Source organism: Oncorhynchus masou, chromosome 33, assembly GCF_036934945.1.
Source record: "Oncorhynchus masou masou isolate Uvic2021 chromosome 33, UVic_Omas_1.1, whole genome shotgun sequence".
NCBI classification, from domain to species: domain Eukaryota; kingdom Metazoa; phylum Chordata; class Actinopteri; order Salmoniformes; family Salmonidae; genus Oncorhynchus; species Oncorhynchus masou.
The window spans coordinates 15898687-15924804 of NC_088244.1; the positions used below are offsets into that span (position 1 = coordinate 15898687).

A 26118-nucleotide genomic window follows, 5' to 3' on the forward strand; every position below is an offset into this window, starting at 1 on the left:
TGCCTTCTTCCTCTCAATTCAATTCAATTCAAGGGGCTTTATTGGCATGGGAAACATGTGTTAACATTGCCAAAGCAAGTAAGGTAAACAATAAAAATTAACAGTAGACATCACACATACAGAAGTTTCAAAACAATAAAGACATTACAAATGTCATATTATATATATATATATATATATATATATATATATATATATATATATATATATATATATACAGTGTTTTTACAAGGTACAAATGGTAAAGGACACAAGATAAAATAAATAAGCATAGATATGGGTTGTATTTACAATGGTGTTTGTTCCTCACTGGTTGCCCTTTCTCGTGGCAACAGGTCACAAATCTTGCTGCTCTGATGGCACACTGTGGAATTTCACCCAGTAGATATGGGAGTTTTTCAAAATTGGATTTGTTTTCGAATTCTTTGTGGATCTGTGTAATCTGAGGGAAATATGTCTCTCTAATATGGTCATACATTGGGCAGGAGGTTAGGAGGTGCAGCTCAGTTTCCACCTCATTTTGTGGGCAGTGAGCACATAGCCTGTCTTCTCTTGAGAGCCATGTCTGCCTACGGCGGCCTTTCTCAATAGCAAGGCTATGCTCGCTGAGTCTGTACATAGTCAAAGCTTTCCTTAATTTTGGGTCAGTCACAGTGGTCAGGTATTCTGCCGCTGTGTACTCTCTGTGTAGGGCCAAATAGCATTCTAGTTTGCTCTGTTTTCTTGTTAATTCTTTCCAATGTGTCAAGTAATTATCTTTTTGTTTTCTCATGATTTGGTTGGGTCTAATTGTGCTGCTGTCATGGGGCTCTGTAGGGTGTGTTTGTGAACAGAGCCCCAGAACCAGCTTGCTTAGGGGACTCTTCTCCAGGTTAATCTCTCTGTAGGTGATGGCTTTGTTGTGGAAGGTTTGGGAATCGCTTCCTTTTAGGTGGTTATAGAATTTAACAGCTCTTTTCTGGATTTTGATAATTAGTGGGTATCGGCCTAATTCTGCTCTGCTCTCCGCCTTCTCCCTCACCCTCTCCCTCTCTCTGCCTTCTCCCTCTCCCTCAATCTTTATCTTTCTCAGTTGTTATACTGTTTCATTCCTTTCCTTTTTAAATCTTTCTCTTTTTCTCTTTTACTGTTTGTCTTTTCTGTCTCTCTGTTCTGCATGCCACATTTCACATCTATAATAATACCTGCCCAGACCTCTCACACTTTGTGCAATATACTAGAAGTGTATGCATCATAGGCCAGTGATAGGAGGTGTTGTACTAGCTCTAATACACAGACAGACACACACACGCACACACTCAAACTCACATACACACAGTTTGGAAGACAGTGTCCTACAAACCCCCAGGGAGTGTTGAATTGTGTGTGAATGTGTGTGTGTGTGTGTGTGTGTGTGTGTGTGTGTGTGTGTGTGTGTGTGTGTGTGTGTGTGTGTGTGTGTGTGTGTGTGTGTGTGTGTGTGTGTGTGTGTGTGTGCTGTCAGAAGTTGTGTGTGACAGACATGTAGATCTACAGAGGAGTGTGTGGCAGCGGTGTCTGATGCTGACAGTTGTTCACAACATTCTCTACTTTACTCTGTCACTGGGATGTCACTGCAGTCTAAACAAACCTTTATACCCTGGATAGACTCTCTCTCTCGTGTGCGCCATCTCTCTTTGTCTGTCTCCCTGTCTGTCTATATCTTTCTGTCTGTCTCTCTCTCTCTCTCTCTGTCTCACTCTCTTTCTCCCTGTCTCTCTCTCTTTCTGTCTGTCTCTCTCAATTTCTGTCACTCTCTCTCTGTCTCTCTCTCTGTCTCACTCTCTTTCTCTCTGTCTCTCTCTCTTTCTCTCTGTCTCTCTCTCTGTCTTTCTCTCTGTCTCGCTCTCTTTCTCTCTTTCACTCTGTCTCTCTTTCTTTCTCTCTGTCTCTCTCTCTCTTTCTCTCTGTCTCTCTCTGTCTCTCTCTGTCTCTCTCTGTCTCTCTCTCTTTCTCTCTGTCTCTCTGTCTCTCTCTCTTTCTCTCTGTCTCTCTCTCTCTTTCTCTCTCTGTCTCTCTCTCTTTCTCTCTGTCTCGCTGTCTCTCTCTCTTTCTCTCTGTCTCTCTCTCTCTTTCTCTCTGTCTCTCTGTCTCTCTATCTCTCTCTTTCTCTTTTGTACTCCAGCTCTCTATCTGTCTATCGCTGTTTGACCATCTGTCTTCTTTTCACAGGCTCTCTCTCATTCCTTTACTCCCTCTTTCTCTCTCTTGCTATGTGTTTAAATGATCTCAGATGAGACAGTACTGATTTATCTGTCAACAGCATCCTGTCCTTTGTTGTAATTTTGGGGGATGTGTGTGTGTGTGTGCAGACACAAGTGCGTTTGGTGGAAAACACAAATGGTTGTACATTTTACAAACAGGATGAATTCGAGGTGGGGTGTTTAAAGGAGAGGTTTTCCATGGATGATTTAAGCAGTCAAGACAAAATGAATGTTGTCAACGGCCAGGCAGCCCATCCGGACTGGTCTCGGAGTAGTGGTTGTGTCAAAATAAATGGGTGTGTTGAGAGTGCACTGTTATTGGAGGGTCTCTTTTGATTGAACAGCATTGCCAGCGCTCAGAGGATTAGCTTATTTTGTTCCATCTCTTTCAGGAAGCACATGGAGGATGCTAAAGCAGTTTTAATCACATACACAACTCAAACTTTTATGACAAATTATTACCGGTATACTAACTATGTTTCATGAATATCCAAAGAGTATTGTTTAGTCTCATAATAATTTTCTTTGAGTTCACATACAGAACTTTATGAAAGCAGTTGTGACACATGAAGGTCTGCACCCAAATACTTTGTCTTTTACTCAAGTAGTATTTTACTGGGTGACTCACTTTTACTTGAGTCATTTTCTATGAAGGTATCTTTTACTTTTCCACCCCTGTACAGTTTTGCCCCAGCCTCAGCTAACACACCTGCCTCCAATAATCACCTAATCATGATCTTCAGTTTAGAATGCAGTTTGATTAATCAGCTGTGTTTGCTAGAGATGGAGAAGAAGAGTGACACCATTCAGGCCCTGGAGGACTGGAGTTGCTCACTCCTGCTCTCTACAGTCATGTCACCACGAACCTCTGCACTCGCTGGCAACAACTGACAAAAAGTCAAACCAATTACATGTGCGCTTTCGATATGCCGACTTTCTTTCAACACAGCCAGTATCGGCCACCATATTGGGCTGCAACTACCCACTTCTCTCTTCTGCCCCATTTCTCACTAACAGATCTGAAAACAAAGGAATATCGGTCATCCGTACAGCGCATTCAGAAAGTATTCAGACCATTAGCCTTTTCCACATGTTCTTACATTACAGCCTTATTCTAAAATTTATTCAATTATCAATCTACACACATAATGACAAAGCAGAAATAGTTTTTTTGAAATTTTTGCAAATGTATATTAACAAAAACGGAAATATAAAATGCACATAAGTATTCAGACCCTTTACTCAGTATTTTGTTGATGCACCTTTGGCAGTGGTTACAGCCTTGAGTCTTCTTGGCACACCTGTACTTGGTGAGTTTCTCTCATTCTTCTCTGCAGATCCTCTCAAGCTCTGTCAGGTTGGATGGGGAGCGTTGCTGCACAGCTATTTTCAGGTCTCGCCAGAGATGTGCCTTTTACTGAGGAGTGGCTTCCGTCTGGCCATGCTACCGTAAAGGCCTGATTGGTGGCGTGCTGCAGAGATGGTTGTCCTTCTGGAAGGTTCTCACATCTCCACAGAGGAACTCTGACTCAAGAGTCTTGGTGGTTCCAGATGTATTCCATTTAAGAATGATGGTGGCCACTGCATACTTGGGGACCTTCAGTGCTGCAGACATGTTCTGGCACCCTTCACCAGTACCGTTCCTCGACACAATCCTGTCTCGGAGCTCTACGGACAATTTATTTCCCCTCATGGCTTGATTTGCTCTGACATGCACTGTCAACTGTGGGACCTTATATAGACAGTTGTGTGCCTTTCCAAATCATGTCCAATCAAATAAATGTATCACAGGTGAATTCCAATCTAGTTGTAGAAACATCTCAAGGATGATCAATGGAAACAGGATGCACCTGAGCTCAATTTCGAGTCTCATAGCAAAGGGTCTGAATACTTATGTAAATAAGGTATTTCTGTTTTATATTGTGTGTAGATTGATGAGGGAAAAAATCTGTTTAATCAATTTTAGAATAAGGCTGTAACGTAACAACATGTAGAAAAAGGGAATGGGTCTGAACACTGTACACTATATTTTTTGGGGGGCAAGTCTATGGTAAAGTCCTTTAGTGTACTAATTTAAAAAATGTTTCATTGGTTTGATATCTTACATGGTTTATGTTGTCATATGTCTAAAGTATAATTTTGTGTCTTTCAACATAACTAATAAAGATCAATCAATCAAACTCAATCAACCAATGAATGAATGATTCCTCTCTGTCTTCAGGTGCAGATGTGACAGAGCCCAACAGCTCAGACAGTCGCGGAGAACGTCTCGACTTCTTCCTCAAACAGGAAGAAGCTCTGACAATGGGCGAGGCCAACTTCCTGGGTGCCGGCGAATCAGATGGGGCAGGAGGTGGGACCGGGGGTGGGACTACACCTTCGGTAGCCAATCTGAGGGCAGCATTGATGAGTAAAAACAGCCTGCTTTCGCTACGGGCTGAGATGCTGGGGGACGATAACCCTGTACTGTTTGAATTCATGCCCAAAGGAGGACACTCCCTTTCACGTAAGTTACTGTTATAATATGTTACACACACACACACACACACACACACACACACACACACACACACACACACACACACACACACACACACACACACACACACACACACACACACACACACACACACACACTTCAACAGCACTTAACTGCTGTTTGAGTGTCACACAATACCATTGCTACAGAATCATCATTCTCTCATTGGCTTTTGTGAATTTAGTTTTGGTGTGTACAGGTGTGCGTGTCTATTGCATGCTGTGTGTGTGAGTGTGTGTGTGCGTGTGCGTGTGCGCGTGTGCGTGTGCGCGTGACTGTGCGTGTGTGCACGTGTGTGGTGTGTGTGTGTGTGTTCAGTATGTAACAGGTCTGTGTGATGGTGCAAGAGAGGATTACTCAGTTGTGACTCAGTGAGAGAACATTGTGCTGGGATGGCTCCCGGGTGTGTGAGAAAATGTTTCCTGGATTTCTTTGCCGAAGTGTGTGTGTCAGTGTGTGTGTGGTTTCATAAAACAGGGTTTAGCCATGTTCATCTGTGTGTATGAGTGATTGAATGATGTATTGTGCATGGGTGCATGTGGGTGTGTGTCTGAGGCCTTGAGGATGGCCGTCCATACCTTCCCTCTATCTTGGTGTAAATATAGCAGGATGCTAGCCATTGGTATAATAAAAGCTTTTAATCATCAACTTTAATGTTCCACTCACTGCGCCTCTCAGTCAAGTTATTTTGGACCATTGGAATATACACTAGATGACCAAAAGTATGTGGACACCTGCTTGTCGAACATCTCATACTAAAATCATGGTCATTAATATGGAGTTGGTCCCCCCTTTGCTGCTATAACAGCCTCTTCTACTCTTCTGGGAAGGCTTTCCACTAGATGTTGGAACGTTGCTGCGGGGACTTGCTTCAGTTCAGCCACAAGAGCATTAGTGAGGTTGGGTACTGATGTTGGGCGATTAGGCCTGGCTCGCAATTGGCATTCCAATTCATCCCAAACGTCTTCGATGGGGTTGAGGTCAGGACTCTTTGTAGGCCAGTCATGGTCTTCCACAGTGATTTCGACAAACCATTTCTGTATGGACCTCTCTTTGTGCACAGGGGCATTGTCATGCTGAAACAGGAAAGGGCCTTCCACAAACTGTTGCCACAAAGTTGGAAGCACATAATCGTCTAGAATGTCATTGTATGCTGTAGCGTTAAGATTTCCCTTCACTGGAACTAAGTGGCCTAGCCCAAACCATGAACGACAGCCCCAGACCGTTAGTCCTCATCCACCAAACTTTACAGTTGGCATAATGCATTCGGGCAGGTAGCGTTCACTGGCATCTGCCAGAGAACGTGTTTCCACTGCTCCAGAGTCCAATGGCGGTGAGCTTTACACCACTGTGCGGTTGCTCGGCCATGGAAACCCAATTCATGATGCTCCCGACGAACAGTTCTTGTGCTGACGTTGCTTCCAGAGGCAGTTTGGAACTCGGTAGTGAGTGTTGCAACCAAGGACAGACCATTTTTACTCTCTACGCACTTCAGCACTCAGCGGTTCCGTTCTTCCAGCTTGTGTGGTCTACTACTTCGCGGCTGAGTTGTTGTTTCTCCTAGACGTTTCCACTTCACAATCACACCACAGAAATTTGACAAACTGACTTGTTGTATTGTTGCATCCTATGACGACGCCATGGTGAAAGTCACTGTGCTCTATAGTAAGGCCATTCTACTATAAATGTTCCTATGGAGATTGCATGGCTGTGTGCTTGATTTTATACACCTGTCAGCAACGGGTTTGGCTGAAAGAGACAAATCCACTCATTTGAAGGGGTGTCCACATACTGCTGTATATAGTGTCTCTCCCAGTGTGTATTTATGTGTGCGTGTTTGTGTGTTTGCGTGTGTGTGCGTGTGAGGGTGAGGGTGCGTGCATGTGTGTGTGTTTAATTTCTCTTTGCTTTCTTTGGCTGGTAATTGTCTTCTTTGTGCTGAGTTGTGTTTGTCTGTGTTTGAGGGAGATGGAGAAAGAGTCCAACTCTAAACCTGGTCATGCCCTTTTAGCTTAGCCCTGCTCTGATACAATAGGGCTGGAGACTAGGGCTTTGACTGAGTGGACCCCCCTCCACACACACATACACACACACACACACAGAGAAACCCTCTGTTGGCTTTAAGTGAAGAGATTGAGGCACTGTCACAGCAGGCACGCTGCCTCTCATTTGACCTGCCCATACTGAGGGGCCTCTATCATACACACACGCACACACGCACACACACACACGCACACGCACACGCGCACACGCACACACAGACACACAGACACTCACACACAGACACACAGACACTCACGCACACACACACACGCGCACACACGCACGCACACACACACAGACACACACACAGACACACACACACACACAGACACACACACACACAGACACACACACACACAGACACACACGCACACACACGCACACACACAGACACACACAGACACACACACACACACAGACACACACACACACACACACACACACACACACACAGACACACACACACAGACACACACACACACACACGCACACACACAGACACACACACGCACACGCACATGCACACGCACACACACACACACACACACACGCACACACACGCACACGCACGCACACGCATACGCACACGCACACGCACACTTAACACAGATCCTTGAGTAATGATATGAGTAGAATTCTAAGAATGTTATCAGTACCATTTCGTCCTTCTGAAATGTGTCTTATGTGCTTAGTAATTTATGATATGTTTAAACATGCCTCTTTATTTGAGTGTCAGCGCATTGTGAACCCTAGGGAAAGTGTTTGTTTGGCCAAACACAACTTGAAAGCACCACACAATGGGGTGGTTTTGAGAGATGCCTTTCGGGATGGCCAACCAACCCCTCCACTGAGGTTTTCACTCTCTCTTTAAAAGAGAGATGAAAATAAACAAACATTATGTTTTTCAGAGCACTGAGGGAAGGACAAGCCTAGTGAGTTTGACGGATTGCTGCTCTCTCCCCTCAGTACAAACTACCCTCTGTCACTGCCCCAAGTTCTCCTTCACACTCCCTTCTTCTGTCTCTTCTACGACCCCTTCCCCACCCCTTCCCTCTTTAACTGTCTCCTCTTCTTCCCTCCCTTTCTCATTCCTTCAGCCTGCCTCTTCATAACACCTCCCCACCTCTCCACGTCTTTTACTTCAAAGCATAGTTATTTAAATCTTTGGGAAAGTATTGGTTCATCGAACAGAGTAGTAGGGCGAGGTCACCTGCTCCATTTCACCAGCCATTGCTGCCATTATCACAACTGTGTGTGTGTGTGTGTGTGTGTGTGTGTGTGTGTGTGTGTGTGTGTGTGTGTGTGTGTGTGTGTGTGTGTGTGTGTGTGTGTGTGTGTGTGTGTGTGTGTGTGTGTGTGTGTGTGTGAGAGTGTGTGAGAGTGTGTGAGAGTGTGTGAGAGAGTGTGAGAGAGTGTGTGTATACTAGTTTTCCTACACGACCAGGACTGCAATGTCCTAATAATTCACCCGATAGTCCTGAAAAGGTAGGAAAACAAGAACATTTTTGAAGGGCGTGGCTCCTAATCCGTGAGGGGTCTTTCTGAGGCTGCGTATCTTTGAGATAGCAAATTCTTGCAGTATCTCGCGAGAATTTGGGACTTCACAAATTTTCTTGTGCAGAAACCTGATTAGATAAATAGCTAGTTAAACCAGAGTTAAAAGCCAAAAAGATGTTATTCACAATGTCACTAAGCAAAAAACAATCAAAATGACAATATCCATTCAAATGTCAAACATGATTTTATCATGAGTTCAGTATTATTTACTTGATTTTGCAGACCCACTACTATGGTGTATCGTCATTAGCTAGCTACCTAATGTTAGCAAAGGACACCAGCAGTATGATCTCTATCATTGAATCTCTCAATCCTCTCCCTGAGAATACCTTGTTCCTTATTTTTGATGTTGAGTCGTTATACATTAATATTCCACACGATGGCAGTATTGAAGGCGATGGCAGTATTTTATTTTGTTATGTTACCCAAATGAACAACCCTCAAGTGCATGCATTAAAATACAAAACAAATCAAGACATGATCTCTTTTAAGGAAAGTCTCGCAAAAAGAAGGATTCTTGCGTTCTCACTACGCGCTATTCAATGTGCTCTGAACAATTTAAGGGAATCGTTCACAAACATGTGTAATATGTTTCCGGACCCTCCTTTGGTCGTGCTTTCATAGATGAATTGGTAACCTCTGATTTACCACCCCAAAATACACAAAATACCCCAAATACCCCAAATACCCCCGCACAACGTCTCCTTGCGCCAGATGGAAACTACAAGTGTAACGGCTGCGCTCAATGCAATGGCACTTACCAATGTAGATCCTTCAAACACCCCCAAACAGGCAAACAAATCGCAATCAAAGGTGTTATCACGTGTTCCACTAAGGCAGTTATTTATCTTATAACTTGTCCTTGTGGTAAAAATGATGTGGACAAAATGAAGAGCAACTAAAAGTAAGAATCTCTGTGCATCGTAGCACCATTAGGTGGAAAAACTCGATGTACCCATTTGCGGCCCACTTTTTGGAAGTGAACCACTCTATGTTGTCCCTTTGCTATATCGGCATAAAACACATCACCCTCCCTCAGAGAGGGGGTGACCTTGACAATTGGCTGTTAAAACGAGAGGCTGCCTGGATCTTTAATTTAAAGACCCTTGCTCCCTTCGAGGTCTCTATGTAGACTTTGATCTGAAGCCATTCTTGTGATTCTTGTGTTTTTGTTATATATTGTAAATAACGTTTGTAGGCATATGCAGCCAAATTGTATCTATGATCATATGTTATCCATTCATGCTTATTACATGTTCTATTTATATCTGTAAATCAACCAATGAAATCAAGCCACAGCTGGCCATGATTATAGACACCTGTGTGTGTCCTTGCAAACTCTATATAAACTAGTGACCCGCATTGTTACTCAATATACCCTGATGAAGACAGCTTGGCTGTGGAAACAGTGGTTATTAAATGATTGCATCTGAGCTCCTAGAGTGTGAGGCCCTCCTTTTCTTTTCCAAACTCTGCTAGCCAGCACCTCGCCTAAACAGGTGTGTGTGTCTTCCGCCCTCGGCTACTGTGAGAATACTTGATGATTGTTGATGGAAACAGCGGTTTGTTTCAAATGATTTGGTTTTCAGCCTTCCCCAAACCATATCCCTAAGCTTAATCACTCAGACTGAACACTTAAACACTTAACCCTTTGAGTTGTTTCTGGTTTAACCCTCCGTGTCTGGTTATCTCTTAAGTAGGGACACTTGACAAGTAGGGACACTTGTTGACTTGACATCCTTGCTAAAAGTGCTGACTTAGGAACCCCTTTGCCCTTTAACCTCTTGACAGCTGAAGGGTCAGTTTAGCCGGACCTTGGTCACATGTACGCACGAACACCAAGCCCATGTAATGCTATACTGTAATGGAAAACTGTCAATTATACAAAAAAAATTTAAAATTACTCTGAAATGTTTTACTGCATCATACTCTAAATGATGGTGCATTGTGGGGACAGACTGTGGGTGGGGTAGAATTTCTGTATTTCGAATGGCACTGTAATTCCACCCAACAGAATACAGTACTGTACCGTAGCTTTGGACCACCAAATAACCTTTTGATCACTAGGGGGTGTATGGTATTGTTGTTTCTCTCATTACCATATTTTGAGGCGTACCTTGTAAGAGGCTATATTTGTTGAGTGAGAATGCTGTAAGCCTTTGTTATGGCCTCTGGAAGTGCAAGTGATACAAAACAAATGTTCATTATTATGCTGTAATGTTTGTCAACACTTTACTTAGCAGCCAATCTGCTTGCACCAATACCTTGTAATTACAGTAAACTACTGTAATATACAAACGCCTCCCCTTAACAAATTTAATTCACCCATTCATTCATTAATTCCGATTATGGTATAGCATTTACTTTTTTACAATATAAAACAGTACATTTTACGGAACTGTACTGTATGTCATTACACAGTACACAGTATTGTGTACTGTGTACTGTGTAATGACAAATGTACTGTTTTATACTGTAAAAAAGTAAATGCTATACCATAATCGGAATTAATGAATGAATGGGTGAATTAAATTTGTTAAGGGGAGGCGTTTGTATATTACAGTAGTTTACTGTAATTACAAGGTATTGATGCAAGCAATGAAATACAGAATTTTACTTGTAAGATGCTGTCAAAATCACGCTAACCCCTTCACAATGTATAATTCAACTTTGGAAAAACGGAAATTCTATCTGTTAATTCTCTAATTATATCACCTTACTTAGTAGTGTTAGGTACCAGTGTTGTTTATCTTACAATCCCCAAACACACCTGATAATTATCTAGAAAGCACATGGTAACATAGTAATAGAATACTGTGCTAATATCTAGTTACAATAGTACTGCACTATACTTTATATGTCCCATATCAAACCCTTCTAGCTAGTCCTTTGTGATGTACTTAACTGTATTGTGGGGGGAAACGTTGGATCTTTTCTGGGAATTAGGAATTAGTAGTTAGAGGCCTACGTTTGCTGCCTTTGTGTCCCTTTTCTACCCCTTGACCCTTGACCCTTGTTCCAGTCAACCACCCTTCTTCTTCAACCCTTCTGCTTCACACCTGGGTTCAAATACTATTTGCTGTATTTCAATTACTTTCAGATACATTTCAGATACATATTTGAAAAATAAATATAAAAATTAACAATAAATGTGAACATTTATATTTGAAATACAAATATTTAAATACACATGTATTTTAACGAGAAGGGTGTAATTGCAAACTGCAATTATGGGTGCCTTCTGATATCGGGCATTTCTTGATATCAAGTTACATCCACTACTGCTCACCATTGTTCCGTGGCCGTATGTTTCACGCCGGGAACAACAGTTGTTGACAACTGTAGCATTGTAGCTAAACCTAACTATTTTCCTAACCTTTGTCCTCAGTCTCCTAACCTGCCACGCTAATTCACCTAACCTGCCAGGTTAGTTATCTTAGCCTGCTATATAATCAAATCATCTGTGTCGAGAAACCATCAGTCTCATAACACCGGAACTGACCAATGGTAGGTATCAATGAGCTTTTCCTGATATCAGGGAACACCCATGAATTCTGATCTGCTATTATACCACATTCATTTCAACCCTGGTCTGATCTGCTATTATACCACATTCATTTCAACCCTGGTCTGATCTACTATTATACCACATTCATTTCAACCCTGGTCTGATCTGCTTCATGTCTCTGTCTCTGTCTCTTTCTCTCTTGTGCTCTCCCTCTCTCTCTCTCTCTCTCTCTCTCTCTCTCTCTCTCTCTCTCTCTCTCTCTCTCTCTCTCTCTCTCTCTCTCTCTCTCTCTCTCTCTCTCTCTCTCTCTCTCTCTCTCTGTCTCGCTCACTCTGTCTCTCTTTAGCTCTCTTGCTCTCTTGCTCTCTCGCTTCTCGCTCTCACTCTCTCATCCCTTCCTCCTACCATTTCACCCCACTTTTCTCCTCCCCTACTGACAATGCCTGGGGTAGGGCGGAAATGGAGAGTGTGTGTATGTGTGTGTCTACAGTAAGTGGGAGTGGAGGGAGCGGCAGTTGAACATTCCAGGAATCTGTCCATGGTGGAGCCTCATGGTTTTGTGATTGTGTCCACTGAGGAGAGGAGAAGAGGGGAAGGGATGTCTAACCCACTGCATAACTCTAGAGACATTCCCTGAAAAACTGCCTACACACACACACACACACACACACACACACACACACACACACACACACACACACACACACACACACACACACACACACACACACACACACACACACACACACACACACACACACACACACAACAACAACACATTGATAAACAAACACCATATGGAGTTTCTTTCCAAAACTCTATATATCCATTTTCAGAAATGTTTATAAATTTGATTTTTATTGTTTGAAAAAATTATAAAAGAGAGGTGTTTTTTTCTCACTATTTAATCATGACATATATTTGTTTGAAATCTATCACTTTATGGTTTCATTACAGAGAGACAAATAATGTTTTTTTAAACTCTATATATCCCCCTCACTCTCAGAGAAATAAGTAGTACTGCTAGGTTTTACACAGTCAAAAATAACAAATAAGTACATTTTTAATAAAGTACTGTACAAATGATACATTTGTGACATACATTTATCATTTTTTTTTTAAATGAATCAAGTAATATGAGATCTGTATGTAAAACATCTACATTTAGTCATTTAGCAGATGCTCTTATCCAGAGTGATTTACAGTTCATTCGTCTGAAGATATCTAGGTGAGCCAATCACGTATCACAGTCAAATATACAGGATACACACTGTACGTTCCATTCTAGCTAAACAATGGATTTAGTGTTTTGAAAGAAAAGCAAATTTAATACACCTAGAATCTATGAATAAAAAATGTGAGAACAGTAATATTTTACACACACATGAAGGTACCCAGAAGAAATCATTTTTGGTGAAAAAAGACATGTGAAAAATTGGTGGATACAGCATTTTGGAAAGAAACTCTTCTTATACACAGTATTCCCTATTTCCCATCCCAACACACACATATTAACAGTTTTCTACACATTCAGTTTAAAGCTCCTCGACACTACACACACACACACACACACACACACACACACACACACACACACACACACACACACACACACACACACACACACACACACACACACACACACACACACACACACACACACACACACACACACACACACACACACACACACACACACACTTTCTTTTACATTGCACCAGTATCTCTATGGTAGTGTTACCTTGGATACACCTACAGCATATGTGTGAATGTGTGGGTGAGTGATATGGTATTTTAAGGATTCAACAATACATGTTCAATGTGTTAATCAGTTGTCTACTATACTCTCATATACTGAATGTTAGTGAGCCAGCCAGGTAACCCGTGATAAAAGTCTGTATTAAACGTCAGTGTTGTTACCTTTAAGTAGGTTTTGGTTTTGCTAGCGTGTTGTGGACATGGATAGCGGATGGGTAAGCATCTGCCTCTCGTGCCAAAGTTTGCATGTTCAAATCCAGCGATAGATAGTTGATTTTGAGATTTATCCCAAATCTTAACCATTACCTTAACCATTCAGAGTTAATGCCGAACCTTAACCTCAACCTTAAAAATGTGGAGATAATGCCTAAAGTTAACTTTAAACGCTTTGAAATTTTATGTTTGGAACAACTTAAAAATTGTGCGCTTGAGAAACATGGATGAACATGTAATTCTGATGTGAGACTGTGAGAGCTGGTTGAAGGAGCAGGGTGTTATCCTGATTAGACCTACCTTCGCTACGGTTCTCTCCCTAAAATGGATGCTCTCATAGACAGCTGCTCTAATTCAGTATTTTATATTCGACAATACAAGATCCTCATTCGTCTTCTCAAACATTGCACAAGCACACACACGTCCGTCCTCTCTGCGTGCACGTGGGTGGAAGGAGAAGGAGAGGATGAACGAAAAAAGAGAGAGAAAAGAGAGTACCAGAGAGTACTCCTAAACCTTTCCTCCTTGCTGGCAGAGGAGAGGAGAGCAAGTCTTTTTGTTCGTTCCTCCTCCTCTCCTCTCCTTTTATCTGCGTCGGGTTAGCCGTGGCGCTGCAGCTGTCTCAGTGTGCCCCCTTGCCCCCTCTCTCTCTGTGCTGCTGTTGTGTGGACGCAGACAGATGGTTGCAGTTTGTCCTGAGTGGGTGGGTGAGCCTCGTTTCCTGTGCTCCTCAGGCCTCCACCACCTCCACCACCAGCAGCAGCACCTCCGAAGTGCAACAATCCGACCAGGGGCCACAACAGGGGCCACATTTGATAGCAAACAAGGGGCTGCTTCCTTCTCCTCCTCCTCTCCTCTTCCACTTCTCCTCCCACCTCCTCTTCCACCACCCCCGCCATCCTTCCTCCGTCCGCCCACACTCCCCCTGCAGCCCTCTGAGGCCGGGCCCCTGATGGCCCCTGGATTGCGGGCTGGGGGACCCAGCGCAGCACTCCACTCACACTCAGAGGAGCTGGCTATGAATGTAGAAGAGAATCCTGAGGGTCCCGAGCCCTCTGAGCCCCCACTAGAGGTAAGCAGAAACATCCATGTTCACCCCGGGTGGAAGTTGGCCCTTAAGACACTGATCTAGGATCAGTTTATCCTCACTATATTATAACCTTAACAATGAGGAGGAGGAATGTAAACCTGACTTGAAATCAGTGTCCAGGGGCAACTTCATCCTACTCCTTCTGTTTTATACCCTGGCAGTAGGGGTGGGGTTGGTAGGGGGTTGCATACCCCTGGGGGTCATATCTCCCTCCACAGCCCCTCTAGTGTTGTGTCTTTGTTCACCCTATTCTGCTGACTGTGTGGAATCTGTTGTGTTTCCTGTTCTTATTACTTGTGTTATTACCGGTGATATCTATTTGTCTGTCCAACCTGTCTGTCCAACCTGTCTGTCCAACCTGTCTGTCTAACCTTGGCTGTGTGTCTTTGTTCCTTTCTCATTTCCTCTGGGTGTTTTTTCATGATTTTATTACCTTTAAATTCTATGATTTTTCCTATGCACAAAAGCCCATAGACTACATCTAGAACCCGAGATTGCATACATTTAGTTTAGAGTTGATGGGAAGTAGTTAGCAGTGATAATAGATGTAATGTTAGGGGTCTGGTGAAACAATGTGGTCCTACAGATGCTTTACATAACAGAAAGGTTTCAGGACTGAATAGAATCAATATCGCTAGACAATAAGAAGGTCAAGAAATTACCTTCTCCATCCTGCCACTGTGGGTGTGTGAGGGTGGGTGAATGGGCATGTGTGTGTGTGTGTGTGTGTGTGTGTGTGTGTGTGTGTGTGTGTGTGTGTGTGTGTGTGTGTGTGTGTGTGTGTGTGTGTGTGTGTGTGTGTGTGTGTGTGTGTGTGTGTGTGTGTGTAGGAGCAGCAATTGGCTTCAGTGGACTTCCCTCCCTACAAGGCTCTTAATCTCTGTGGACAAGCAATCTGTTTGCCCAGACCATGGTGTTCTGTTCTTCAAGGAGGGAGAGATGGTTAGTGCAGGTGGAGGAGGAGGGGTAGGCTTTAGTTTGGGGATGAACACACACACCCATAGGGAGGGGTCGTTGAACAAACAAAAGTTAATCTGTAACCCCCTACCAGAGATACGAATCAAGAGATATGAATAAATATTGGATACCCTATTGTCTTCGCCCTCACTCCCCCCGTCTCTTTCTATGTCTCTCTCGTTCTCTCGATCTCCATTTCTATCTCTCTCTTTATCCTAATTTCTCTCTCTCCATCCACCTGTTACTTTACAGTAAAAAGAGTAATGGGTGATTGTGTTGCAATTACACACAGACCACAGACTACAGCCCTCAGATCAGACCACTCACTACAGCCCTTAGATCAGACCACACACGAGAGCCCTTCGATCAGACCACACACTACAGCCCTTAGATCAGACCACACACTAGAGCCCTTAGATCAGACCACACACTACAGCCCTTAGATCAGACCACACACTAGAGCCCTTAGATCAGACCACACACTACAGCCCTTAGATCAGACCACACACAACAGCCCTTAGATCAGACCACACACTAGAGCCCTTAGATCAGGCCACACACTACAGCCCTTAGATCGGACCACATACTACATCCCTTAGATCAGACCACACTGACCACACAGTACAGCCCTTAGATCAGACCACACACTACAGCCCGTAGATCAGACCACACACTAGACCCCTTAGATCAGACCATACACTACAGCCTTTAGATCAGACCACACTGACCACACACTACAGCCCTCAGATCAGACCACTCACTACAGCCCTTAGATCAGACCACACACTACAGCCCTTAGATCAGACCACACACTACAGCCCTTAGATCAGACCACACACTACAGCCCTTAGATCAGACCACACACTACAGCCCTCAGATCAGGCCACACACTACAGCCCTTAGATCAGACCACACACAACATTCCTTAGGTCAGACCACACACTACAGCCTTTAGATCAGACCACACACTACAGCCTTTAGATCAGACCACACACTACAGCCCTTAGATCAGACCACACACTACAGCCCTTAGATCAGACCACACCCAAACACGGATCTCTTTTTCATCTCTGTTTCTAATTATGTGTTTGTTTATTTGAGTTATTAATCCATTAACCATGTTTTTGCTTTCTGACTTTTTCTCTCTTTAACACTTTGTCTTCTTTTTATGTGCCTTTTGTTTATTCAACTCTATGTGCATTGTGTGTGTGTGTGTGTGTGTGTGTGTGTGTGTGTGTGTGTGTGTGTGTGTGTGTGTGTGTGTGTGTGTGTGTGTGTGTGTGTGTGTGTGCGCATGTGCGCGTGTGTGTGTGTGTGTGTGTGTGTGTGTGTGTGTGAATATTGTGTGTGTGTGTGTGTGTGTGTGTGTGTGTGTGTGTGTGTGTGTATGTGTGTGTGTGTGTGTGTGTGTGTGTGTGTGTGTGTGTGTGTGTGTGTGTGTGTGTGTGTGTGTGTGTGTGTGTGTGTGTGTGTGAATATTGTGTGTGCGTGCGAATGTTGTGTGTGTGTGTATGTGTGTGTGTGGGTGGGTGTGTATGTCTGTGTGTGTGTCTCTATTTCTGTGTGAGTGTGTTCACAGCTTGCCTTACCTTGCCTGCATGCCCAAAGAATATTCAACCATATATTACATTGGAGGCAGGGTGTTTGTGTGTGTTAACTGTGCATCCTGTGTTGCAGGATGAAGAATATTCTAAGCAGGGATACAACACAGGTAAGTATGGGGCCTAGAATGGGTTAATGTTAGATAGCATATACATGATCAATTCCTTAGACCATATTTCATCACTGTCACAGTATAGGTAGGAATGATTTTTCTGATACACAACATAAGTGGGGGTCGTTCTCACCTCTTTATCTCTCATTCTCTTTCCTTCCCACACTCTTTCTTTACTCTCTCTCCTCCTCTTTCCCTCCTGCCCCCTCCTCCTCCTCCCCCTCTCTCCTTCTTCTGCTCCTCTCTCTCAGTTCTGGAGTGTGGTCCATCTCTCATGGAGAGGGATCAGATGGCTGAAGGGAGGCATGATGTGTCCAGGGTGGACGTGTCAGCAGGTAGGGGGAGAGGGGCCTTGTCGGGGCCTGCTTGGCCACAGGAGCTGGCCTGCTCCCTGTGCAAACGGCTGTTCAGCAGCCTGGAGCATCTCAGGGAGCACGAGTACCGCCACACCCTGTCTCTCACGGCCCTCGCCCTGGACTGGCCTGACCCGCAAGGCCCCTTAGCCGACCACCACCACAACCAGACTCAAGCCTACTCTCAGGGCCTCATTCATTCCCAGTCTCTCTATTGCCTCCCGGTGGCCGAGCATTTTCCACCACGGTACCTCTGCTCCCAGTGTCCAGCCACCTTCACGCTCAAGTCCAATGCAGACCGGCATGAGAAGACCATCCACTTCAAGAGGAAGCTGATGCAATGCACCTACTGTCTGAAACAGTTCAGAGACCGTACTGATCTACACAGACACCTCTCCTCCGTACACTCCAGAGAGAGAGGCCACTCTTGCCCAGCCTGTGCCAAGGCATTCAGTACCCAAAAGAACCTGGCCACGCACGTCAAGGTGTGCTACCAGCTGGGGGTAGAGTCAGAGTCAGGGAGAGGGGTCGGCATGGGGGTGGGGCAGGGTGGGGTTACTGAAAGACTGTGGGGCTTGCATCATGAGATGAAGGTAGACGCCCATAGCAACCATAATAATCATCATCACCATGTGAATGTGGTCGATTGAGCATGGATGCATACAGAGATATAGAGAGTAGACACACACACACACACACAAAGACATTATACCCATGTCGATGAATGACCTGTGGTCTCATTGCACTGAAGAGGATCACTTCCTCCCTAAACCGGTATCTCTCCTCCCATTGGATGAGAGTAGATCTGAGTGGGCCCAATTGGGGTTATATGTAAGAGCACTTATATATTTTCTACAACCGGTGTAATATTTGTACATTTATAAGATTAAAGAGTGATCTTTCATAAAAAGTTAGGTTTTTACATACACTACATCACCAAAAGTATGTGGACACCTGCTTGTCCAAAATAATGGGAATTAATATGGAGTTTGTCCCCCCTTTGCGGCTATAACAGCCTCTACTTTTCTGGGAAGTCTTTCAAATAGATGTTGGAACATTACTGTGGGGACCTGCTTCCATTCAGCCACGAGCATTAGTGAGTTCGGGCACTGATGTTGGGCGATTAGGCCTGGCTGGCAGTCAGCATTCCAATTCATCCCAAAGGTGTTCGATAGAGTTGAGGTCAGGGCTCTGTGCAGGCCAGTCAAGGTCTTCCATGACGATCTCAACAAGACATTTCTGTATGAACCTCTCTTGGTTCACGGTACATTGTCATGCTGAAACAGGAAAGGGCCTTCCCCAAACTGTTGCAACAAAGTTGGATACACATATTCGTCTAGAATGTCATTGTATGCTGTAGCATTAAGATTTCCCTTCACCAGAACTAAGGGGTCTAGCCTGAACCATGAAAAACAGCCCCAGACCATTATTCCTCATACACTAAACTTTACAGTTGGCGCTATGCATTCAGGAAGGTAACGTTCTCCTGGCATTCGTTAAACCCAGATTTGTCCTTCGGACTGCCAGATGGTGAAGCTTGATTCATCACTCCAGAGAATGTGTCTACAGCTCCAGAGTCCAATGGCGGCGAGCTTTACACCACTCCAGCCAACGCGTGGCAATGCACATGGTGATCTTAGGTTTGTGTGTGGCTGCTCGGCCATGGAAACCCATTTCACGAAGCTTCCGACGAACAGTTCTTGTGCTTCCAGAGGCAGTTTGGAAATCAGTAGTGAGTGTTGCAACCGAGGACAGACCATTTTTGCGCACTCTGCGCTTCAGCACTCGGCGGTCCTGTTCTGTGAGCTTGTGTGGCCTACCACATGGTGTCTGAGCTGTTGTTGTTCCTAGACATTTCCACTTCACAACAACAGCACTTACAGTTGACCGGAGAAGCTCTAGCAGTGCAGAAATTTGATGAACTGACTTGTTGGAATGGTGGCATCCTATGACGGTGCCCCGTTGAAAGTCACTGAGCTCTTCAGTAAGGCCATTCTACTGACAATTTTTTTTTTGATATTACATGGCTGTGTGCTCCTGTCAGCGACAGGTGTGGCTAAAATAGCCGAATCCACTAATTTAAAGGGGTGTCCACATACTTTTGTAAATACTGTACAGCGTATGTAGGTGGCGGCCTATATTTTGAAGAAGCCTTTAGGCATCTTTTTAAAAACCACAATTGCTATGCAAAGTGACCAGTGAAAATGTACTGTAACGGCTCACCTGAGTTCCAGCTTTGTTTTATTATGTATCAATATGTGTTTTTTTTGTCTGTCTGTTTGTCATTCTGTATAGCTGTCACTTGCTTATGGATTGCATTGATTGAATGATCAGGGGTGCTCATATCACATTGTTGGTGCTGTTGTTGGAAATAGCTCTGGGTAGAATCAGGTCTAGAATCAGCTTACCTTTGTTAAATCCTCATCGTAACCATCAGGGGGAAAGCACAAAACTGACCTTAGAGTGTATAGCGAAACCTTTTTTCTTCTACTTGGGTTCTTGTGGTGTTTATTCTATCCCCCAGCCCCCTGTCTCCCTCTGTGTCGCCAGCTGAAGCTCTCTTCTCCATATTAGGAAGGGAGATTTGGATCTCCTACACTTTACATACCACTAAAACTGCTCATAAACTGACCCCTAGTCACCACACATCAGCACCACCTGCAGGTAATCATATGTACTACACATTCCCTGTCAGCGTTGATTCTGTATTTGATTTGAAGGTTAAAAACAGATTATTGTAGCATTGTTTCAGACTGGATAGGGTTAGGGCACTCCGCTCCCAGAACAGACCTCTGATGTTAGTGTACAGTGTACAAAGGTATTGATCTATGTTTCTGCACACGGAGTTCCTCTCCTTTATCTGTTTTGATAAAGCTTTTTGGGCTTCCGAGTGGCGCAGCGGTCTAAGGCCCTGCATCTCAGTGCTGGAGGCATCACTACAGACCCTGGTTTGATTCTAGGCTGTATCACAACTGGCCGAGATCATGGAGTCCCATAGGGCAGTGCACAGTTGTTAGGAGAGTGTTTGGCCGAGGTGGGCCTTCATTGTAAATAAGAATTTGTTCTTAACTGACTTGCCAAGGTAAATTAAGGTTAAATAAAAAATAAATGATATGCAGGAAGTTGACTGGTGAACACAGGTGTCTGTGAAGGGCATTTGACATGTTTTCCTACATCCGTCCTGTGTTGTTTTTAGATCAGTGGAGATGAAAGGAGTACCAAGCCACTTAAAACAATACAGACATGCTTGCGGGCGGGTTGGGGTGGGGTTAGAGTTGTTTCAATTTCCTTTCTCTCTGTGCGCTGACCCAAATCCTCCTAACCCCCTCTATAAGCCCAGCTGATGGAGAATAGTAATTGGCTCTTCTCAGCTCCAGCCTCCACTGACCTACGACCCCTCCTTGGGACGACCCCTCCTTGGGTTAACGTTGGGGCGGCAGGTAGCCTAGTGGTTAGGATGTTGGACTAGTAACCGAAAGGTTGCAAGATCGAATCCCTGAGATGACAAGGTAAAAATCTGTCATTCTGCCCTGGACAAGGCAGTTAACCCACTGTTCCTAGGCAGTCACTGAAAATAAGAATTTGTTCTTAACTGACTTGCCTAGTTAAATAAAGGTAAAGTGTAGGGACATCCCAAGGATCCCAGATAACACTAACATAAGAGGAAGTGGGCAGAGGAGGGCCATGACTTCTCTGTTGTCATAGGAACAAGTGGAAAGTCTGGGAGGAAGGGGAAGGGTAAGGATTAGGGGGGAGGATTGGGGATGGGTGGGAAAAGGAGTGGAAAGAGAGAGAGACAGTGACAGTGAGAAGATGGGGGAGTGAGATAAGAGGTTAGATGGTGTTGTCTGAGAGGTTCAGTGTGTCCATTGTAACATAGTCACAGTCTGTGGTTGATATACTGTTTGAATTAGTGTAGGGCTACAGACAGGGAGTAATGGTGGTGGATGGCAGGGTGGGACTAGAAACTAGGACAAACATATCACTTGCTGTATCTTAAATGGAATTCCTTATAGACTGTTTGTCTTCCTCCTGCTTGTTACTGCATGAAAACAAGGTGCGTTGAATGCGTTTTGCATGTATAATTTGGTCATTGGATTGATGCTATTTCAGTAACTGAATTATAGAACCACAAAGCTCTCTCTTTCTTTCTCTGGCGGTCCTTAAGGATACACTTGTCACAGTGTTTGAGTGGTCTGACTAAAATGCTGTCTTGCCACAAACGTTATTCTCTGAGAGCTAAGACTCCTAAAATAGGAATTTGAATACTAGAATACCTCCACTTCCTCATTCTGAGGTAAAAAGCGTATTTTTCTGTCTGTTTGATGTGACTGTAGTACAGTTGCATAGGGAAGTTAGCTGTCATGTCCTAATTTTCTGGAAGTGCATCAACCAATTAACCAATCAACTTTTTTACAAATGCAGCTGAGCCAAAACGCAAGCCGGGTGTCAAACCCCAAAGATCAATGACAATCTAAAGCTGTGTTTGTCAGTCTAGGTCAATGTGTGTCCTGTCTGAGCCCATACCCTTCCATGGAACCTTATACAGATCCTGTTCAATTATTAAAGTATTCTAATTCCTAATTCTTTGCCTCAACCATTATGACTGGGGGGTCATTTGAGACGTGTCCCATATGTCATTTTGGTGTTTTCCACATAACCAGGTATGAGAACAGACCAACATGATAAGTGGAACTTGTCATCTTGTTTAAGGAACTTGTCCCTGAGCTGGCCTCAGAGAGAATGAATGTTCTGGCCTATGGTCAAACAGGAAGGCAGGCTAGGCTTCTCTCATGTGAACCAGACTGGTTAGGAGCCATTTTTAAAAAGAGCCAATGAGGTGGATTTCGGTTGCAATATTGGGATTTTCTTCAGTAAATACAATGCATTTTAGACTGTATTTTTTGTCTTTTAATTCCAAATATCAAAGATTGATATGTATTTGTGTCATGTTTCTAGGGTAGTTTGTATTCTGTAATCAATAAACTGTGAACGAAAACCCATTGTGAGGTTGATTATTTTGTTGTTGTGTTTGTGTGTTATAGTTATGGAGAAATATACAGTACACAAATACTATATAAAATAATGCATTTTATACACTTACTTTTTCCTTTCCTAAATTGTCTAACCAGGTACAAAATATGTATCTGCATACTGTATGAGTATGGAAAAAGCATCATTTTAGTTGAAGGTATAGACTATATTCTTACTTTAATTCCCCCTACCGTGATTCCACATTGGCAGAGTGAGTCAGGTTGAACAATCAATCTGGGTCTTTTGACTTGAGGATATTTTGTGCAAATCTCCCATTGACACATATGCAGGATCTGTATGAAATTTCGAGTTACGCCCATGTTTCCCAACCAAGTTGGGCATAACAGTGTGAGGCTGGATGAGGTGTTGTATTCATCCTCTCCATTCTGACTCCCTGAGCCTTTCTAATCCACATTCTGTTTATGTCAGGTGAACAGCCTGTTTGTCATGTTGATTGGGGTTTCTTCTCAACCAATCTATTAAGCTTCTTGCCCTGCCACATATAGTCAAAGTCCGGATAAGACACACACACACACACGCACACGCACACACACACACACACACACACACACACACACACACACACACACACACACACACACACACACACACACACACACACACACACACACACACACAGACACACACACACACACACACACACACACACACACACACACACACACACACACACACACACACACACACACACACACACACACACACACACACACAGATGTCTGCTTGAGCATCTACTTAACCTTTTGTCCAGACTTTGATCTGATGGGCTTAGTGGAGGCTGTAAAAGCTGAATTACAGCAGTGTGGTTTTACAGTCCTGTTTACACTATGTGATCGTAGGGTTGCAAAATTCCAGGAACTTTCAACATGGCAACCCTGTGTTTGTCCTGTCCTCCTTTTACCTGACTTCCCCTCTGTGAATATCCAGCAAGTCCTCAACCTCAGGTGTGTTGATCCCATTAGTACCTGACTCCTCCTATGGTTTACCTGTTACTCTAAATCATGTTGCGATGTGGAGATATCATGTAAGAGATCATCAACGAGGGGCTATGCGTTCTCTGGAAAATAATGCACAATGTGCAATGTGTGCTTTTAGCAGAGTGGAGCTAAAGAATAAGACTGTTTTGTCATACCCATTTTATACTGTCTGATATACCATGGCTGTCAGACAATCAGCATTCAGGGCTCGAACTATCCAGTTCATCAAGCCAATTATTAACTGGGTGGTTTGAGCCCTGAATGCTGCTTATCTGAAAGCTGTGGTATATCAGACCATATAATACTATAGTTATGACAAACATTTATTTTTATAGTTCTAATAACAGTGGTAACCAGTTTATAATAGCAATAATGCACCTCGGGGGTTTGTGGTATATGGCCAATATACCATGGCTAAGGGTTGTGTCCAGGCACTCTGCTTTGCGTCGGGCGTAAGAACAGCCCTTAGCCGTGGTATATTGGCCATATACCACACCCCCTCGGGCCTTATTGCTTAATTATCCAAACCCTGCTGTGTCGTAATCTCTCTCCATCCTCTCTCTCCCTTTTACCTGACTTCACCTTTGTACTCTTCCTCGTTTTTATCTGACCTCACCTGTGTGTATTGATCCCTGCCTAATTCACCCTGAGTTGATCTATTATGTAATATGGACATGTAAATCTATTGTAGGCCTTTAACCCAACGTTACCGTGTCTAATCTAATGTCTCTCTATCTCTACTTGAGATATATTCTTTGTGTGATCCAATAGACTAGATCCTGAATAAAGAGAGATCTCTTCTACAGGGAGTAAACAGGATATTGTTGACAATTTCCTGGTTGTTGTTCTTGATAATGTCTTGAGTTTTTTGTTTATTCATACCTTCCTATTTAGACAGACTAGTTGCTAGGGAAATCTGACTGACATTTAGGTGGGCATCGGGGTTGTTAAGAACATAGAATTAGAATTTAGAATACTGGAATGGACATGAACCTTCTTATGATGGGATGAAGGTCAGCCATTTTGATCAGGGAGTTGGTCAACCATGGTTTGTGGTTGACCACAAACCATGGTTGTGATAATATATTGTGTAATAATATATTCTGTAAAATAATGAATTTGAAGAATTTATCTGCATTGTATGTTTGTTAGCTAGCGAGCCAACCCGTTTTAGAGAAATTATTCCATACATTTTTTTCAAATTAACTGCCAATATCCCAACGTTCCATTCAAACAATGCAGTCAATCCACAGCCAGACACTTTCTGGAATCAGTTGATGATAGGACTTAGACAAGTTGTAAATGCAACAAGTACTGATATTGTATCTTGTAAAACAGGTTGTTTGGATCCTGGATGCTGATTAGACAAGCAGTGTTCCAGGCCGTGCTGTATTGGCCATCACAGACACACTCTGCCTGCTAACAGTTCCACCTGAAAGCGATCACTGCGTCTCCATAAGAATATCATGTTGCTGTCCGAATCATCTCTTGTATTTATCTAAACTCACACATTATTTCCACTTGCTTCCAGCCTAGCATTTAGTTTGATACAAGTGGGGTTCATATAAGCCTCGCCATCTGCCTGACCTCGGAAACAATGTTTCACTTTTGAATTTTGATCTCTGTAATCTTGAAAACCTTTGATCAATTTAACCTGTTACTCAAATTGCACATCTAACTGATGTAGACATTTTAAACCTTTTGAATGAACTTTAAATAAACAACTCTGCCAAGTCACATTGCCTTTAACTCTCTCTCTCTCTCTCTCTCTCTCTCTCTCTCTCTCTCTCTCTCTCTCTCTCTCTCTCTCTTCACAGTGAATGACTTCACAGTGATCCGTAAGAAGTTTAAGTGCCCCTACTGTAGTTTCTCTGCCATGCACCAGTGTATCCTGAAGAGGCACATGCGTTCCCACACGGGCGAGAGGCCCTACCCCTGTGAGATCTGTGGCAAGAAGTTCACCAGGAGAGAGCACATGAAGAGACACACACTGGTGAGTACAGTGCAGTAGCAAACAGTTGCCACTGGGATGCAGCAGTGAGCTGAGTCATGCACTTGCCCTGCTGTTCGCTGTAGCACCTTTCCTACAGTCAAATTACCTAGTGGACTCATGAGTGGAATATTATTATTTC

The 26118-nt window shown here is 43.6% G+C and overlaps 1 protein-coding gene across 2 annotated transcripts in view; it reads left to right on the forward strand.

Moving 5' to 3' along the window:
- LOC135527888 (zinc finger and BTB domain-containing protein 46-like) overlaps window positions 1-26118 on the forward strand; it is a 115519-nt gene that overhangs the window by 84927 nt on the left and 4474 nt on the right. The window contains exons 4-5 of one of the 2 annotated variants that reach the window (XM_064956518.1): window positions 4444-4728; window positions 25804-25979. In XM_064956518.1, the coding sequence (XP_064812590.1) occupies window positions 4444-4728; window positions 25804-25979 (461 nt within the window). Of the gene's footprint in view, window positions 1-4443; window positions 4729-14574; window positions 17076-25803; window positions 25980-26118 lie in introns of those variants that run through there. The other variant, XM_064956519.1, reaches the window with a different exon arrangement.